Below are 18,327 nucleotides of genomic sequence, written 5' to 3' on the forward strand. Positions count from 1 at the left end.
TTAGGACATTTCTAGGATTTTAGGACATTTCTAGGATTTTAGGGAGGGGTCGACAGATTATCTACCAGGCTGATTATCGAGGCTGATATTTGGCATTTTGCAGATTATCTCTATCAGTGTTTTATTTTCATGATTGCAGATAAAATGTATTAATTTAAAAGTGCAAAGAAAGTGTCAGCATGGGAGGAACTTTTACTTTGAAAAACCTTTAGGGAACTATCCATCCATCCATTCATTTTCTTCCGCTTATCTGGGGTGGGGTTGTGGGGGCAGCAGCCTAAGCAGGGAAGCCCAGACTTCCCTCTCCCCGGCCACTTCATCCACTATTTTTTATTTATTTATTTTTAATAAAAATTTTCAGTTTATTTTATAAGAAAAAAGAGGTCCTGGGAACTTTCTGCATTTGATGTTAAAAGTTTCACTTTTGATTAAACATTTGCTAAAGGTATTTAAACAAAGTTTTGTGTTGTAGTTTGTTATATTCTAAATATTGATAGAAAAATGTTAATTTTTATTGTAAATGCATATCGGTTTCAAATATAGTTTCTTGGGCTCATTAATTACTAATAACAGCATTGGTATCAGCCCTGAAAAAACAATATCGGTCGACTCCTTATTTAAGGACATTTCTAGAATTTTAGGGCGTTTCACCGATTTCAAGACATTTCAAGGGTTTGAGGACGTTTCTAGGATTTTTGGACACTAGGGGTCTTGCTAGGATGTCTGTTGGAGGGTGTCCTCCACTGGCACTTTTTTTGATAAACACGCTCTGTTTTGATGCACCTTATGTATACTAAAAGCAATATACATACAAAAGCAATTCCCAGTGTGAATCACTTTATTTTTATTGTGAATTAAAAAATGCTTGGGGAGCCACCCAGCACCCAATGGGGGACCAGATTTGACCTGTGGGCCATAAGCTGAGTATCACTGCTCTGTATGCTACATTATTCCTCTCAATGTTTACCAAAGCTCTTCAATAAGCTAGACAAAAACCTAACCACCCCCCCCCCCCACACACACACATAGTGAGGAGTGAGTGTGTGCAGGAGGTGAAGGACAGGTGAGCAGTGTACCTGGTGTGGTTTTCTCCAGCGTGTACCAGCGGTAGAAGGCCCTCTTCTTCTGCTCGCTCAGGTCGGAGCCGTGCTGCAGTAGCCAATGGGAGATCCTGCTCTGGCTGATGCCTGGAAAGCAGCCAGACATCGAATTACAACACAGTGTTTTGCATCAGGCCCCGGCACATTTTGTCGACAACACTTGGAAGAATTCAAGAGAGACAGAAGGGAATACTAAAGGGGGGGAAGTCTTTTCTCTCTGCTGAGCTCTGAATTCATTTCTTCTCCTATCACTTGTCTCTCACACAAGCTGCGGCCACAGAAATACTGCTGGACACTCCAGCTCCTCTCTACTGGATGCTTACAGCCCTGAAACCTGGAGCGACATTCCTTTTCTTCTGCTGCTCTTAGACACTTTTCACAAGTATTTGAACCTTTGGACCCTGAGCACAGTGGTGCCATTTCTTTCATTAGTAAGAAAATTTACACAAATTGCAAGAAATGAGTAAATTTAGAAAATTATTTTTAAAAGCTAGGGGAAAATTTCTTGGGAATAAAAAAAAAGAAAAAAGCTGGGGAAAATATATTTATCTCTTTGTCTTTTTTTCTTCACTTTTAAAAAAATTTTAAAAGTAAATTTTTTTTTTTTTTAATTATTTTATTTAGTTAGTTTTTTTTACAAATTTTTACCATGCCATGCCAATCAACGCAACACGGAAAAAACAAGCTTTAATCCAACTCCTTATCCCTGCTGCTTTCATGCAGCCTTTAGACACAAAAGTACAACAGAATTTAAACAAAAAACAACAGGAAATTGGCATAAAGCCAAGGTGGGATTAACTGAAAACCTCCTCCTCATACACACCTTTTACGTGTTATTGTTTTATGTTTGTATTTTCATTTTCATATCATAAGAGATGCTTTTCAGTTTTATAGTCTGTAGACCTGCTCTCTTTTGAAAAAGTGATTGTTCAGTGATCATACTGATGTGTAATACACAACTGTTCCTTATTTTTATAATGATAATAGTTTAGAAAAGTTGCTAGTGGGCCAATGCTACATAGTTGCCCAGCAAGAGGACTGTGTCAGTCTCTGACATTTGCACTACTGTTTGTTTGAAATATCTGAAAACAAATATATCCTAATGCATCTGGGGTTTTTTTCCCGTTGTACTGAACTTTCACCCAACTGTGACTTCTGGGTGACCGGACAACCCTGGTTAAGAAAATACCAATGTCATCAAATAAAAAACATTATTGCAGCGTCAAAACGTACAGAGAAAAAAAATTGGGTGCACTTACATTATGTGCTGTTGTACCAAAATGGAAAAAAGTTAGAGACACCAGTGTAACCAGTGTAAACAGTTAGTATGGAGCCCAAAACAACACATTGACTTTACTCCCTCTCTGAAAAACCCACAGTCCATAGTTTATTTCAGCAGTTTAACTATTAGAATTAGATGTCCCCTACTTCACCGACAAGTCCATTCATGACTAGTGTGGCCTCCAAAGCTCCTCGCTGTGATGTCACAAAATCTGTGTCTTGAACTGGATTTGACTTAAACACATTTCCATGCACAGTTTAGTGGAGCTAAGGTTGTAGCTCAGCTGTTGTGGAAGGTAAAGAGGAGAAAATATTCACATATAGTGAACATTTAAACAGATTTTTTTTTTCTAGGGGGTTAAAGTATGTTTTGCTGCGGCCTCGTCCACAGCAGGACATCGCTTCGCTTCTGTGTCGGTGTTGTGGAACTGTACTTTATTTATCAGAGGAGGGGGCTGGCTGGGGTGTGACTTTGTTATTTAAAAATAAATACAAAATACTACATTTTAATTTTGTATGTTCCTCAGCTAAGCAAAAATTAAAAACACAAGTTCCTCCTCAGTGCATTTAAAAAAAATGTCTGACCTGTCTTTTCCCTCATAAATAACGAACAGTCCCTATCTCTAATCACAGAGGGAGGCCGGCACGGCAGCTAGGAGCACACAGAGAATGCGGAGTCCAGATAAAGTCTAGCTGAGGTGTCTACATATCATATCTATCTGGGTGTGTTTGTCCGACTTTGAGAAATTTGACATGTTAACATGTATTTTAAAAGTCGAGTTTTAGTTAGAGTAACACAATTATTCAGCATTTTCTAACATTATGTAAACGCAGTGACAGTAACTTCACAGATTTGTACTGTATTCTAGTGTCATAATGCTGTTTCCTAAACAAGTCAGTAGCACCACAGTGAAAAAAGGAAGGGAGCCGTTTAAACCCAAACCTTATGTGCATGTATAGATGACATTTTCTCACTTTTCCGTGTAAGAAGCCCCCCTCTAGTCTTCCTTGTATAGTTTAACATGTAGGGCCAAGACTTCAAGTGGAGAGAAGCACATTTACTAACAAGACGATGTAGTAAAATAACAGTATGTTGCAACAGAAAAGCCCTCCAAAGAAGCACAAAGTTTGAGTGTGTCGCTCCTGCCACTAACCGGTAACTTGCGCCACCACTGCCTGAGAGATCCTCCTGTTCCCCAGGAATGCCTTGATCTCCTCCTTCACCATGCTGCTGTCCCTCCTGCACGCACACACACACACACACACACACACACACACACACACACACACACACACACACACAGTCAGAACACAGCAAGAATACACCAACAGCAGCACATTTAAGGAACATGCAGAGAGACATCACACAGCATTTCATAGTTCCACACACATTATTTCGACACTCAGTAAGCTGAGCTCAAACCCCTCGATGTCAGACAGACAGGAAGTGAAGACAAAATGCCTGGATGACTTCTGTATGGCCAAAATTTCACATTTCATTTTTCATGATTTACACATGTTCAGCTGTGTTGCAGCTGCTGTATTATTATTCCCCCTGCAGCAATGATAAATCCAGGGTTCCCACACACTGTCATGGACAAAATTTCAAAACTTTTCTATGACTTTTCAAGGACCCAAAATAATTATTTTTCTTGCCCCACCAGCCCAGCATTTTCTTTTAAACATGTAAGATTCAAACTCAAAAATATACCTTTTGAAAACTGAAGAAAGAAAAACAAAAATAATATCCCGATTTTTTTATTTTTCTATTTAAAAAAACCACCAAAACTTTTAAAGGGAAAAAAGATGTAAAGATGTAGAAAAGAAAAAAAATCAAACTTTTTAAAGAAAACATCCTTCAGAACCCGTTTTCTTAAAAAAAAATAAGACAAGAATAATCTCAAAGACTGTTTAAGTTTACTATAAGAATACAGTAAAATTCAAAAAGAGAAGAAAAAGAAAATCAAATGTTTCAAGAAATCATGTCTTCTTGCTTTTTACATGCAATATTTTTCCTTTGAAAATCGCCAGAGATTTTTTAAAGAAAAATAAATAAATTCAAAATACAGCTCTTTAAAGTTGTATGCCCTTACACTAAGCCAAAGGTGCTTGAAAATGATTTGACATGCATAGTTGGCAAACATACGTGATGGACAGATAAACAAAAACAAACAAAACGTCACTTGTCGACGCATATTAAACTCACATTACGTTGTCAGCTACAGAAAATAAATTCACTGTTATGTGACATTAATGTCGTGCAATGCATGACACACGACACATTTTCCCAAAACTTTCGATGATTTTTACTAGTTCCATGACTTTTTCAGGCCTGGAAAATGTGATTGTGACTTTTCCAGGGTTTCCATGACTGTGGGAACCCTGAAAGCTTCCTGTTGTACGCTGTGTTGAAACTGCTCCTCCCTCTCTCCATCAGACTCAGAGCGTTGGTTAGAGTATTGTACAATAACCGATTCACATGTCACACAATCAAACCTCAGAAAACGACCATAATGAGGCTCCATTCAGGTGCATTTTGACAGCGTTATTGATGCACTGTTCTTTTCTTTCATGGCTCGCACATAATCAATGCATTTCACAGGAACACAAAGCACTATAAGGACTGCATATTCAAATCAACTGAGGCACAATGGAATAATCTATATTTTCTAAATGTATCTGGCAGACATTTTGCATGTTTGCACTGCCTGAGTCCTCAGCGGGGGAAAAAATAAAACATGCACAGACTTGCAGGAATGGAGCCGTGCCATCACACAGTGTACCCACCCTGCTTTCTGGCGTTCAGCCCAGTCCCCTCCCCTATACATACACAATAACATACATACACCCACGCAGCCACAAGCTTAGGACTGTCTTGGCTTAATTCCTCATCCCGCTCCAGACTATGAACACCTGTCAATGTGTAAACTGCCTGCTGCATTTATCCATACTAATAATGCAGACTTTTGCATTTACAGTGGGCACTGTCACACGCCCCCCCCAACTTTAACAGCAATCACAGTACAATCACAGCATCCTCTGAACCCCGCCAGTATCCCACACCGTCGAAAATGGAGAGCGCATCAAAGTCCTGAGTGCTCTGTTAGCATATTTCTGAAATGAAAATGCGTCACGACTCTTGACATCCAGCATCAATATCCTCCACAGCAGCCTCTCGCAGCGCAGCTAAAATTAGAGCTCAAAAAACGCTGCTTGTATCGACACCGGCGAATCAATGTAGCACAAGCTGCTGTACAAGACTGAGGAAGAGTGGGAAGTGGAGGAGGGTGGAGGGAGGGGGGGGGGTGTTGTTGGATGCCAACTCAAAGGCCGAACCCCTGCAGAGACGGAAATGTGCACTTAGAAGAGAGAGAAATGAGAAGGGCACCGTGGGATTGTTGACAAGCTGAAGCGGCGTGTCACGCCCCTGCAGCCCTGCCGAGCGAGACGCTGGAGAGTCCTACAGGCGCAGAGGACGAGGGCTTTTGAACACTACTTAACTTCTTGGGGCTGTCTAAACAGGACATGTAATTTAATGCAGAGGCAGCGTGAATGAGCAACGGGACAGCTCGTACAGTGCTGAGGGCAGAGCCGCAGCTCTAAACGTCTATTCTTATTCTGACTGTTCATACAGGGCAGCAGCAGAGGACCACTCAGGAGACAGCAGAGAAGAAGACAGGAGGAGGCTTACACGTTCACTGGGATACATTATCAACACTGACCCGCACTAGTAACGGGCTGTAGAACATGTACGGCCTCAGAATTAAATTTTATGTTAGATATTGTTGATTGTATCTTGATACACTTCAATGACAGGCAGGTGCATACAGATTTTTACTCATACATTTCCAGGACTTTCCCAGGACTTTGAGTACAATTTAAAGATAAAACATTCTCTGAAATGACCATCAATACTCTTTATCACTTCTTTTTCATTACTATATAAAAGCTTTTTTGAATAAGTTCATTATTTAGAAAAGGGGAGGGGTGGTGCAAAAAGGAGAGGGACGTGCAACTTTAAATGGCTGTATTTATTTTTTTACCACCAATTTTTGATGAAAATATGCCTTTTTTCTTTAAAAATTGTGGCAATTTTTAAAGAAAACATTTTGGTGATTTTTTTTGGGGGGGAGGTTAATTCTTTTTATTTATGAAAATAACCCGGGGGCCCTTGGAAGACATGTTTTAATTAAAATAATAAATAAAATAAAATAAATGACACCATTTATCACAGCCAGAACCTGTGATATCAATTATTAATATTGCAATATAAAAGACTGAGGTTTGATGAACACACTGACAACGTTATCTTATTAGACAAAATTGAAAAATCAATAAATTGCAATATATTGCATTTAAATACTTTAAATGTTTAAAACTGCCACAATATTGTAGAAACATATAAGTATTGTGATAATATTGTATCATGGGGATGATTTCCACCCCTACTATAGCTACTTTTTTTATCACTGCTAACTGCTAAAACCCCCCAACATCCGCTGACATCTGACATTTTAATGTAATGTGAAAGGTTACAATCGGCATTCACACCCAGGTCAAATGACTCAGTAGTCACAGGTATTTATCGGCGCGAGCTCCGATCGGTATTGACAGAAGCGTAACAACTCAGTGAACAGGCACGTTTAGTTTCTTAATTAACAAGATGCAATTAGCCACCACCACTAAATACCATCCAAGCAGCGCTCAAACATCGATGAGTTTTCACGTGCCTTCATGCTGCTTTCTACTGTTTGCTAACCTGATCTCCGGACTGTCCGTGACGTCAGACGGACACACCTAAACAACCCACACACACATGCAGAAAGACTCATCTGCTGCAGAAACGTGTACACAGCTCTGCTCTGCTGCCAAAGGGAAAGGAATTCATAGCCTATTTTTAGCAGATTTACCCATGTTTGAAAAAACAGTTGCACTGATTGATTTATGTTACTGTATGTGACTTTATGTAATGTTTCTAGAGGTGTCTGTTTGTAAAGGCTTCTCTTCCCACCTCCTTAAATAATGTCATCTTGAACCCTGAAGGCTTTTACAACATTAGCCACAGAACACTGCCCTTATTATTCAATAACACATAATGATGCATAATCTCAACAAGTAGCCTGTATGCCTGTCTCTGTAAGTTTGATACGCCATCACAGGATGTGCATCTTTATGTAGTACATGCTGTACAAGACTTATGTATGCAACACAAGTGCACATGTGTTCCTGCTCTGCTTCAAAAATGGCAGAGTAGCCAGAATTCTTGAAAAGAACATGTCTGGGGACGCTTCAGCTGGTCTGCTTCTTTTGATTTGTTCAACTGGGCAATATAAGTTGTCATTTATCTTATGTATTGTCTATACAATCCAAACAATGAACAAGTGCTTATCACTCATCCGTATGGTTAATAAACTCACAAGTGAATAGCAGTAAATGCTTCATTCAGCTTCTATGTTAAGTAAAGCTAAAATGATTAGCTGATTAATCAAGTAGTCAAATTACAGAGAGACAACTGGAAAACAAAACTATTCCATTTTTTCACTAAGACAGTTTGGTTTAATAATTAATATTTTGCACCTGTAGTATTGTGTAAAAAGCCAGTTCAGCAATGCTCAACCTCTGTTTCTCTTTGAACCGAAGCTCTTCTGCCCGAATGAACGAGAAGGAGAGGAAAAAATGGCCTTTTAACATAAAAAAAAAATCTGTTTTAAATGGGGCCATCTCCTGATGATCATGTGATGTGATCAAAAGCTCCAAAACGAAATAAACTTTGTAGAGCTAGAGTTAGAACTAGAACAGTCTAACAAATTTAGAAAATGACATTGCTTTACTGTAATGCAGCCTTTAAAACCAGGAAAAGACCACACTTAAGATAGAACAATATCTAATATGTATGTTGATATCTAGCCTCATATCACAATATCAGTAAGTAACAATATATTGCCCAGGCCTACTTCAAGCAGCAGCTGCACACAATAGAGCAGTGATACTCAATTTGTGGCCCGCAGTAGTTAACCATTTCCTAATTCACAATAAAAATAAAGTGATTCAAACTGGGAATTATTTCTGTACTTTTAGAATCCATAAGGTGCCAGAGTGGATAAAACAGCATCAAAATAGAGCCTGTAAATCAAAAAACGTGGAGGATCCCTCGCATCCCCAAACCTGAGCCCCTAATGTCCTAAAATCCTGCAAACATCCCAAAATCCCAGAAACATCCAACAATCCGATAAATATCCAAAAATCCTAGAGAGGTCCTAAAAATCAGAGAAACATCCTAAACACATCATGAAATCATAGAAACACCTTTGAAGGCTAGGAACATGTGTTGGGCTATGGTGTCTGGCCCCTGGCCTCCTGACGTTTTACAAAAGTGGCCCCCAAGCAAAGCAAGTTGAGCAATCCACCTTCAGTGAAGTTTCCAGTCAGTGCCGTTTAATAACCCGTTTCTTGCCTCATGGTTACAGATATTACTTCCAATAAAGACAAACTCCTGACTCCGATCAAGTGGCCACTGTCACACATGCCGAGAAAATGAAAATCCACCAGTGAGAGAGAAGGATAATCGCCCTCAAGGTTACTTTTAGAAGCATCTTTAGTGCTTTTTTGAGTGCTGTATACACAAGAAGATGCTGTGAAAGGATCATCAGTACTGCAGGTGTGATGGGAAAGTGCTCTTTCTCTCATTCACTGCTCACTTCGTGGAGAAACAGCATTCCACTGAGTTTACACCTCGGTGAATAGAGCCATTCAAAGCAGCTTAATACAACACACTGCAGCATGTCTCTATAAGAAGACCACTACAATCACAGACGATACGTGAGCTTACGCAACAGCTGGTTCCAACCAAGCAATTTGATTGGTTGAGAGGCATTTCATGAGGGCTGATATACAGTACAACATCACTGGGACTGATAACTCTGCATGCATTACTCTACTTTGCAGGCGGTCTGAACCATTCATTCGTCATACATTAATAACTGTCACTGTAGACTGTATCACTGTTTGAGGGGGTAGGAAATTTGTTGCGACCAGTAGCATGCCTCAAAAAATTCAAAGGTGACGGAAATCATGGGCAGTGAGTGGACACACGCTGGAGTGACGAACTGTCTGATAAAACTCTTTTATTTCACTTGAAACTCACAGATAAATGTTTGTGTTACTAAGCAGCTGGTCTGCATATAACAGGTAGCTCTATTTTACACAAAGTAGCGAGCTCGCGTGCAGGAAGATATTTGTGTTGCTAAGTAAAGGTGTCAGTTCCAGCAGTCATTTGTGTTGGCAATGCCCAAAAAAATAATTTAATAAACAGACAGACCGTAATCTGCTAACTTATTACCGTTAACTAATCACTGGCGCTTGTGGAACTGTTGATCAACTTCGGCAATCGGGCTGCGGCGTCATGCCTACGACCGAATCACAGTCGTTATGACATACAGTACAACAGCACTGCCTCTCGTGTGATAGTGCTTGATAGCATCACCTCAGTGCTCTGTGTTATATACTGTCCAGCTCAAAAGGCACCTACCTAAAGGTGAACAATTTTAAAGGATGCATTACAGTAAAGTAGAGGTGGGCAATATATCAATTACACTCAAAGTATCGTGGCTGATTCCACTGGGGATGGATAAAATAAATATATTGTGAAAATTACGCATAAATTGTCCCGGCATTATATTTAGAAATGTAACTTTATTAAAACAATACATTAACAGAATAACAGTGCTTAATGTTATTGTAACCGTACTTTATTTAACCTTACCGTAATAGAGCTTTATTTAACTTTACTTTAAAAGTACTTTATTTTACCTGATTGTAACTGTATTTTATTTAACTTAACTATTAAAGTACTTTATTTTACCTTATTGTAACTGTATTTCATTTAACATTACTATTACAGCACTTTATGAAACCTTATTTGACAGCACTTTAACTTTATTCTAACAGTGCTTTATTAAACCTTATTGTAACAGAACTTTAACTTTACTATAACAATACTTTATTTAACTTTATTATAACAGTACTTCATTTAACTTTGCTATGACAGTACATTGTTTAACCTAATTATAACAGTACTTCATTAAACTTTATTATAAAATCGTTTATTTTGTTGAGTACTTTACTGTAATTTAGGGTAGGATTTCAAAATATTAAGATTCCTATCGTGCATCGCAACGTAGCCTAAATATTGTTATTGTTATTTATAGGCCATATCGCCCGGCCCTGACGGAAAGTTTCTCAAACAAAGTTTCAGGGCTCACTTCACCTCCGTCACTACTGACCTCATCAGCTCCTCCACCTTGTCGTCGATATCCAGGTCCTCATCTGTAGCTTCAAACCCAAACGCTCGTGCTGCGGCTGCACTGTTCACTGGGTATCTTGGTGGAGACAGCTTCCCGTTGGGCGTGGCAGCTAGACTATCCCGACCGTTCTGTGACAGAGCAACCAGTGAGACCGGTGAGGGCAAGATGGCGGAAGGCGGCGGTGGGCCTGGAGGCGGGGAGGTGTCGTAGCTATTGCTAGGAGATGGCGAAAGTCCCCCTCCGCTGCCAAACTGCGTCTGCGTGGCAGTGGAGATTTTGGAGGTCGTGGAAGAGGCGGCTGCCGCCGAATGATCGCCGGTGCCGCCCTCGGCACTGTTGTTGCCGTTGCATGTCACGGAAGAGGTGGTGGTTGCCGAGGCAGTGTTGTTATTGTTGAATGATGTAGTAGTATTAGAGGCAGAGTTGTTGGTGCAGCTGTTTGCCCCGCCTACTCCGTAGCAGGACGAGGAGGAGGAGGAGGAAGAGGTGCGGCGGCCGAACTTGTCGCCGTGCTCCCGGTCCAGCCGGTCCAGAGTGTCAAGCGCGTGCAGGATCTCCTGCTTGTTCATGCCGGTGCGTCGCAGCCGCTGCAGCAGATCTATCTGCTCAATAGTGAAGCGCGGCTCCTCGCTGAACTCAGACATCCTGCTGCTGGACAAGAGACAAGACAGACAGGTTGTGAGACAGAGGAGACAGAAGAGGAGGGGAGAGGAAAGAGGAAATGTGGGGGGGAAGTTAAGGAAAGGCGAGCAAGTGGATGTTCAAGATCTAGGTGGGGAGAAACAAGAAGAGAAAGAGAGAAGGAGGCGCAGGGAGGAAAGTCAGGCAGAATGAGACAGATGAAGGGATGGTGGAGGCAATGAGAGGATTAAGTAGGAAAGAGTGAAAAAAAAAGGAACGCAGTTGCAGATGGGGAGAAAAAATGAGAATGATTGGAAAGGAGGAGTGAGGCAGAGAAAGGTAGAGGAGGAGAGTTAGAGGGGGAAAGTAGGAAGAGAGGGGTGGGAAAGGAGAAAAAGCTGCAAGAAGAAAATAAAGAGGCAGCAAATAAGAAAAGGAAGACAAGAGCGAGAGATAGAGTGTGAAAGAAAAAGGGAGGGAGGGGCAGGGCATAAAAATCAGCTATTTTTGGGAACCAGCAGGCAACACACGCAGAGTGCCAGAGTCACCTTGACAGCTGATGCTATCTTAACATTCTGACTGCCATTCTTTAAGAGCTACAATATATCCCCGGCTCTGCACACCACCCACGCTCTATGTTTTTCATAAGCAATTTGCTGTGCTCAAAATCAATGCAACTGGAATCAGACTGCGGCAGATTTTCCATCTTTGGTGCCAGCCCGACCTATGCTGATATGATAAACGGTTTAAAAGGGGTCACTGGCATTTTTTTCTACATCTGTGTTAGTCTAAGCTGCGCAGAGGACAGGAGGGAAAAACTAAATGACTCGAGAGTGTCTGCGGCGTTTTGAAGTTACTGTGAGGGGAACTGATGTGACCTCGGTGGTTATAAGCCTTTAGAGGTCCTTAACACCGAGCTTTAAAAAGGGAAAGAACAAGCGGCAACATTTCAGACACATACAGGGGAAAGTCACTTTGAGTGGGCTCTGAAATACATTACTCCTGTACCACAGGATAGCTCAGCAGCACTGGAGAACAGTAACTAGTTTCTTGAGTTATCATTAAGAATTCATGAGGAGGGCTACTAAAGCTGTAAATCATTGTCAAGCACAGTTACACTGCAAAACAATGTCACACCCGGGAGTGGCGAGCTGCACAATAACATGGAAAGAAGGCAATAAGCATGGTGGAAGAAATGACCCAAAGACTAGCAAGAAATTAGAAGGTACAAGACAATCGATTACCTGATAATTAGTTTAAAAAAAACAACAACAAAATATGGAAAACAAGACATGGGAAAAGTAAATTCAAAAATTATACAATGATGTAAAAAAAAATTAAATATGTAATAATGACCGTTATGAATAATTTTATTCCCTCGCTTTTTGCTTTTTTCCCTAGACAATTTTCCCTAACTTTTTCAAAAGAAATATTTTTCTAAAACATTTCTAGGATTTTAGGATGTTTTTAGGATTTTAGGATATTTCAAGGATTTTAGGATATTTCAAGGATTTTAGGAAATTTCCTGAATTTTAGGAGGTTTTTTAGGATTTTTGGATGATTCAGGGATTTCAGGACATTTCTTGGGTTTTAGGGTATTGCTCAGATTTTTGGACATTTCTGGGATTTTAACAAGCTTCTTGGATGTTACCATCTTTCCAGGATTTTAGGAGGTCTCTTGGACTTGAGCAGGTTTCTAGGATATCAGGATGATTCTCAGACTTCACAAACATTTCTGTAATTCTGTCACGTCATTTTAAACATGTAATTACCATAATGGGAAGCTTTTTTTTTCCCTAGACATTTTGCCCCAGCTTTTTTATAAAATAATTCTCTAAATTCACTAAGTTCTTGCAATTTGGGGAACATTTTTACCAAGTTCCTTTTTGCCTTTTTTCACATGTTTCTGAAAGAAATAACACCAATTTGCTTTAAAAAATGATGTCGCTCTGGGTTTCAAAAGGTTGACTCGAGTTTTTAAGTAATAGATTTTGAATTCTTTCACAGATGCACAATCTGTGTTTCTAACAAAGCTAAGCATTTGAAATCATTAGCCATTCTGGTGGAGTATTAACAAAGTTAAGTTTTCACTTCAGCTCAAACTGGTTCAACCCTTTGAAACCTCACTTTTCTTGTTCTGTTTTCAGCACCGTTCACACGTATCGAAACCTTTGAACTCTAAACAAATGAAAGAAAAAAGTTAGAGAACAACAATATTTATGATGAAACAGAATTATCATAATTTGTAGGCATTTTTTCCAGGTAATGTGTTTTTTTATTTCTTGTTGTTTCTTGTTCTTTTTAATCTAGCCAATTTGCTCAGGTTTCGAATAGTAGCACAGATTCCACCTGATCACTGTCTTACACTGGTTTCTTTTAAAAACAAAGGATAAACCTTACCCAACTTGGTAATAAAAGTTCAAATATTGCAAGAAATTAGTAGATTTAGAAAATGATGTTAAACAGCTAGGGAAAATGTCTGGGGGGTAGGGATGGGGTGGCTGGGTAAAAACTCTATTTATGATGTAACCGGATCATAATAATTTGTGAGCACTTTTTCTAGGTAATTTCTTTGTTGTTTTTACTTTATCTCTCATTTTAAACTATTTTTTAGGTATTTTTACTATTTTGTCTTAGGTCATTTTCTGGTATTTTTTTCATTGCTCAGAACCTACTTCTTATGCTTTTTAAAGAAATCAAGTCAATTTGCTCAGGTTTCAAATGGTTTACTGGTTAAACCACACTCAGCCTCTGCAGGGAAGCATAGATTCAATGTCCTGCAGTGGTTTACTGTAGGTCAGACTAGACAGGTGTGTAACCCAGAGACAGATCAAAAAGTTTGTGTCTGATCCTACGTCTACCTTCTAATTAAAAGAGAAGAGAAACTAAAATTGGCCTGTCTTTGACACATGGCAAGCAAAACTTCCTCTCCTGCACATCCCTAAATAATCTGATAATCACTTCCAAGTCTCTTCAAATTTAAAAACAAAAAAAAAAAATCACATGTTCGCAGAGAGCCGAAAAATCAGTTTTGCAACACGCAAAACAAAACAGCAGCTTTCTTACCTAAAACCAGCTTGCATGCATGATGCACCAGACTCTTTTCTCTGGCAGTAGACTTTTCTAAAGTGTCCCACCACCGAGCGCAGTTGGTGGTATGTCTTTTTGCTCCATGTGTTTGTTTTGCAGTCTGCGGGGCCTGCGGGGACAGCGCTGATCCGCCGCTCGGCTCCTCGCTGCGGGCGGACAGCTGCCGATGCCAGCTCTCACGCCCTTTGCCCAAAAGCTAACGTTAGCAAATGTTTGTGTGGCACACGGACAATGCCCACTGAAATGTTACATTAGCCTACTCAAAAAACCGCTAACCCGCAACGATTTCAGTCATTTCCAGCAGCGCTGCCGCTTAATGTCTCCTGACAGCAGTCCTCAGGCATCACACAGCACGGCTAACAACTTCACATACGCTATTTTGGTAGCACGGGAGTGATTAGCATAACATGCTAACCATGCCAGCGCTGATACTAGCTGACGTTAGCCGCTGTCGCTTGCTAGCGAGCGTTTGATATTAATAACATCACTTTGAGTGTTGGAGAGAGCTAAGAACATGACTTACCTCGCTTCAAATCGTCCGCTTAACCATTTAACTTTGTAACTTGAGCAAAGACCCGCTGTGCCTTTTCCCGCAGCTGAACAGTAATGCACTCTGATTCCAGTGCCCTATCCGACCCCTTCCCAAGGATTTCTAATCAGAGGCGAATTATTTGCCTCTCTGCTTTGTCTGTCTGACAACAGCCATATTGACAACTAACACCTCCGAGTAGCTCTGAGGGAACTGTAGTTTTGCTCCCACAAAGGCCTCTGTCGTGCGGTGGCGTTCTTGACACTAAAAACTACAACTCCCTGAGAGGAGAGCGAGGACGAGCTGATGGCTCACTGATCTCCAGTTGTCACAAAAGGCGCTGCAGTTTTTAATGTGACCACAGCGGCGGCTCTCTCAGCCGGCCAGCTGCTGCTGCTCCGGGGCTGCCTCCACGGACACCGGCACCGCCTCAGCAGCCACCAGCTGGCAGACACAAGTAACTGATTACATGTGGAACTGCGTTACATTTCTAAATCTCAACAGACATTTCACAAAAATGTAGCTATAGTTCGGGGGGAAAAATAAATTAATGTTATGTTAATTTTTAAAACAATGTACAGGCCATTTTGTTCTTAGAAATGAAAAAGATTAGTTATCAACCAACGGATGAGGAGAACTGAGTAGCTTTGGTGAAAACACACTATACTCGACTTGCTTTGCTTAGGGGCCGCTTTTGCAGAGTTACAGGAGACCAGGGGCCACAGTCCCAGCAGTCCCATACATATAGGCTTTTAGGACATTTCTAGGATTTTTGGATGTTCCCAGGATTTTAGGACATATCTTGAGAACATTTAGGGTTTCAGGACGTTTCTAGGATTTTGGGACATTTTTCAGATTTTAGCACATTTATAGGATTTTAGGACATTTCTAGAATTTTATATAGGACATGTCTAGGAATTCAGGACATTTATGGGATTTTAGGACATGGACTTTAGGACATTTCAAAGATTTTAGGACAATTCTAGGATTTGGGGTAATTTTACCAATTTCAGGACATCTTTAGGGATTGAGGACGTCTCTAGGATTTCAGGCATTTCTGGAATTTTAGGACAAATCTACAATTTAAAGATGTTTTTTTAGGACATTTTGAGGATTTTAGAATATGGCAGGATTTCAGGATGTTTTCAGATTTTACCACGTTTTTAGGATTTTAGGAAGTTTTTAGGATTTAAGGATATTTCTTCAGGACATTTCTAGGATTTAGAATGTTTTTCAAATGTTTAGCAAAAAGATTTCCACTTTGGGGTTGAAACTCAAGAGGGTGTAGCTGAGCATGGTGAATAGCATAGGTGCTTTCAAACTTTCCAAGAAGACACTGTCCTCACTGACCCCGCTCTCCCCTACTAATTGTAAGAAACAGTAAAAAGAAGTCATAGACATTAACAACCACTTACCAACATGTGCATAGAGGATATCTGAGACTAGACCTTATCTGGCCCTGGATATTAATAATTAATTAATGATACAATTATTATTATTATTATTACTAATTGTAGTATCATCTCTAAAAGCATGACCACCTTAAATTTTATACTATATCATCTCCAAAAACAGAACACCCTTTTTGTTTTTTTATACTTACAATAATCAATACATGATACTTAATACATAATAAAAAGTAAAATTACAAATATAATAATAATAATAACAATAATAATGATAATAATAATAATAATGATAGTATCATCTCCAAAAGCAGAACCACCTTAAATTTTATTCTTACAACAAGGCTAAGATTGAGTAACAAAACTTGCAGACCTATTTCCATATTTTTAGCGCTTAATGTTTCAGATGCGGGCGGCCGATGTGTTTATTCAGCTGCTTTAGGAGGAAGAAGGTCAGCAATGAGGAGAAATTTAAAGAGGCTTAATTCTGGAGAGGAAATGGATCCAGGTGGCTAACTTAGCATGCACATTAATTAGACATTTCCACTGAAAAAAAAACACAGCCCATTTAAGTTCACCATTATTATTTTTTCTTTTACTGTGCTGTTTCTGCTTCATTTGAGCCTGCACCTGCTTTGCCTCTGCAGAGCTGTTACAGTTATTATTCCGTCTTTCTCTTCAGAAAAAGCTGGTGACACGATGTTATTTGGAGTTCCAGTCAAAGAAATGCTTACTCTGGAAAGAATGTTCAGAGCTGATCAGGAGGAGAACATGCTTGGTGTCACGTAAAACCCTGTGAAAGGTATTCGTCTCATGGGTACTTTGATCCAGAGGTCATGCTGTGAAAATCCAAGCAGGGCAAATGCTCTTCTGCAACAGTCACAGTGCTTCTGAAGGAGACAGTCAGACCTGATGTGCCACAGTGGAGGTGTTAAGTAGTCCCATGCTTTTTCAAACATTTGCATCGCACAATAGAATCTAATGAATATTAATGCCGTTAAAGCAGTTGTCTATGACCTAACAGGCATGAATAATGCATAATGGACTCATAGTGCTCATATAAGATGCTTTTCATGCCTTATTTACAGTCAGCTATATGAGACACATTAGAGCTTTTGCTTAGAACAGAGCAGAAAGACATTTAAAAATGAGGTGTGAATGCTGCTATGCAGAATCTACAGTGTGGTAATCATACTGCCCCCATGTGACAACTACTGCCCAAAATATTCCTGCAGAATAAATGAGTTAGTTTGTGCTTGGCATTGTGAGCTGTTCTCTCTGTCTGTATCATTGGTGGAATGTTACTAAGCACATTTGCTCAAGTCATTTAGAAGCACCTGTACTTTACTTTAGTGTTTTCTATTTATGTCACTTTATACTTTTACTCCACTTTCTTGGTGTTGTACAGAGTACAAATTTGCCATCATAAGGTACAAAAAAAGGCCAATTTGCAGCCTCAGTGGAATATTTCGATCTGAAGCTGAACTGTTGTTGATGTAGTAAGTGGTTTATCTCAAGATGTGAGTTGCTGTACCACAACTTTTCCAATATCTTAGATACAGCAGGGAGAATGGCAATGGGTCTGTAGTTGCATGTCAGGTCAGACTCACCAGATTTGTAAACTGTACTAATTATGGCTTTTTTTCCAGCTGTCAGGGAAAGTTTTTGTTTTAACTGACATATTTATCAGATGTTTTATTGGCTGAAGTAGTTTAGTTCTATGCTTCTTTATCAGTTTGCAATCTAGATTATGAATATCCTTGCACTTAGAATTGCTAAGGTTACTCATGATTTTACTAACTTTTTCAGTGTTTACCTCTTTAATGTTAAATAAATTTGGAGATTTCTGGTTAGGTGTGTTTGGTTTTAACTCAGGGGGTTTGAAGGTTTCAGGTAGTTCCTAAACTGAATCTATAAAGACAGCATTGACTCTCCCTGTCACTCTGTCTTTCCTAAAACAAGTGTATCCTGAAATGTTTATGAGTTTATTAGATGGT

At 39.7% G+C, this 18,327-nt stretch overlaps 1 protein-coding gene across 3 annotated transcripts in view; it reads right to left on the bottom strand.

Annotated features, from left to right (window-relative positions):
- Window positions 1–15,129, bottom strand: part of hmbox1b (homeobox containing 1 b) — a 32,141-nt gene extending 17,012 nt beyond the window's left edge. For 2 of the 3 annotated variants that reach the window (XM_042503277.2, XM_042503275.2), the window contains exons 1-4: window positions 14,919–15,128; window positions 10,664–11,335; window positions 3,536–3,621; window positions 1,077–1,187 (exon numbers count right to left, since the gene is read on the bottom strand). In XM_042503277.2, the coding sequence (XP_042359211.1) occupies window positions 1,077–1,187; window positions 3,536–3,621; window positions 10,664–11,328 (862 nt within the window). In that variant the 5' untranslated portion in view covers window positions 11,329–11,335; window positions 14,919–15,128. Of the gene's footprint in view, window positions 1–1,076; window positions 1,188–3,535; window positions 3,622–10,663; window positions 11,336–14,918 lie in introns of all 3 variants that reach the window. The other variant, XM_042503276.2, reaches the window with a different exon arrangement.
- Window positions 15,130–18,327: the final 3,198 nt, after the last annotated feature.

This window comes from Plectropomus leopardus, chromosome 16 (assembly GCF_026936395.1).
Source record: "Plectropomus leopardus strain MGB_pleo_1.0 chromosome 16, ASM2693639v1, whole genome shotgun sequence".
Taxonomy (NCBI): Eukaryota; Metazoa; Chordata; class Actinopteri; order Perciformes; family Serranidae; genus Plectropomus; species Plectropomus leopardus.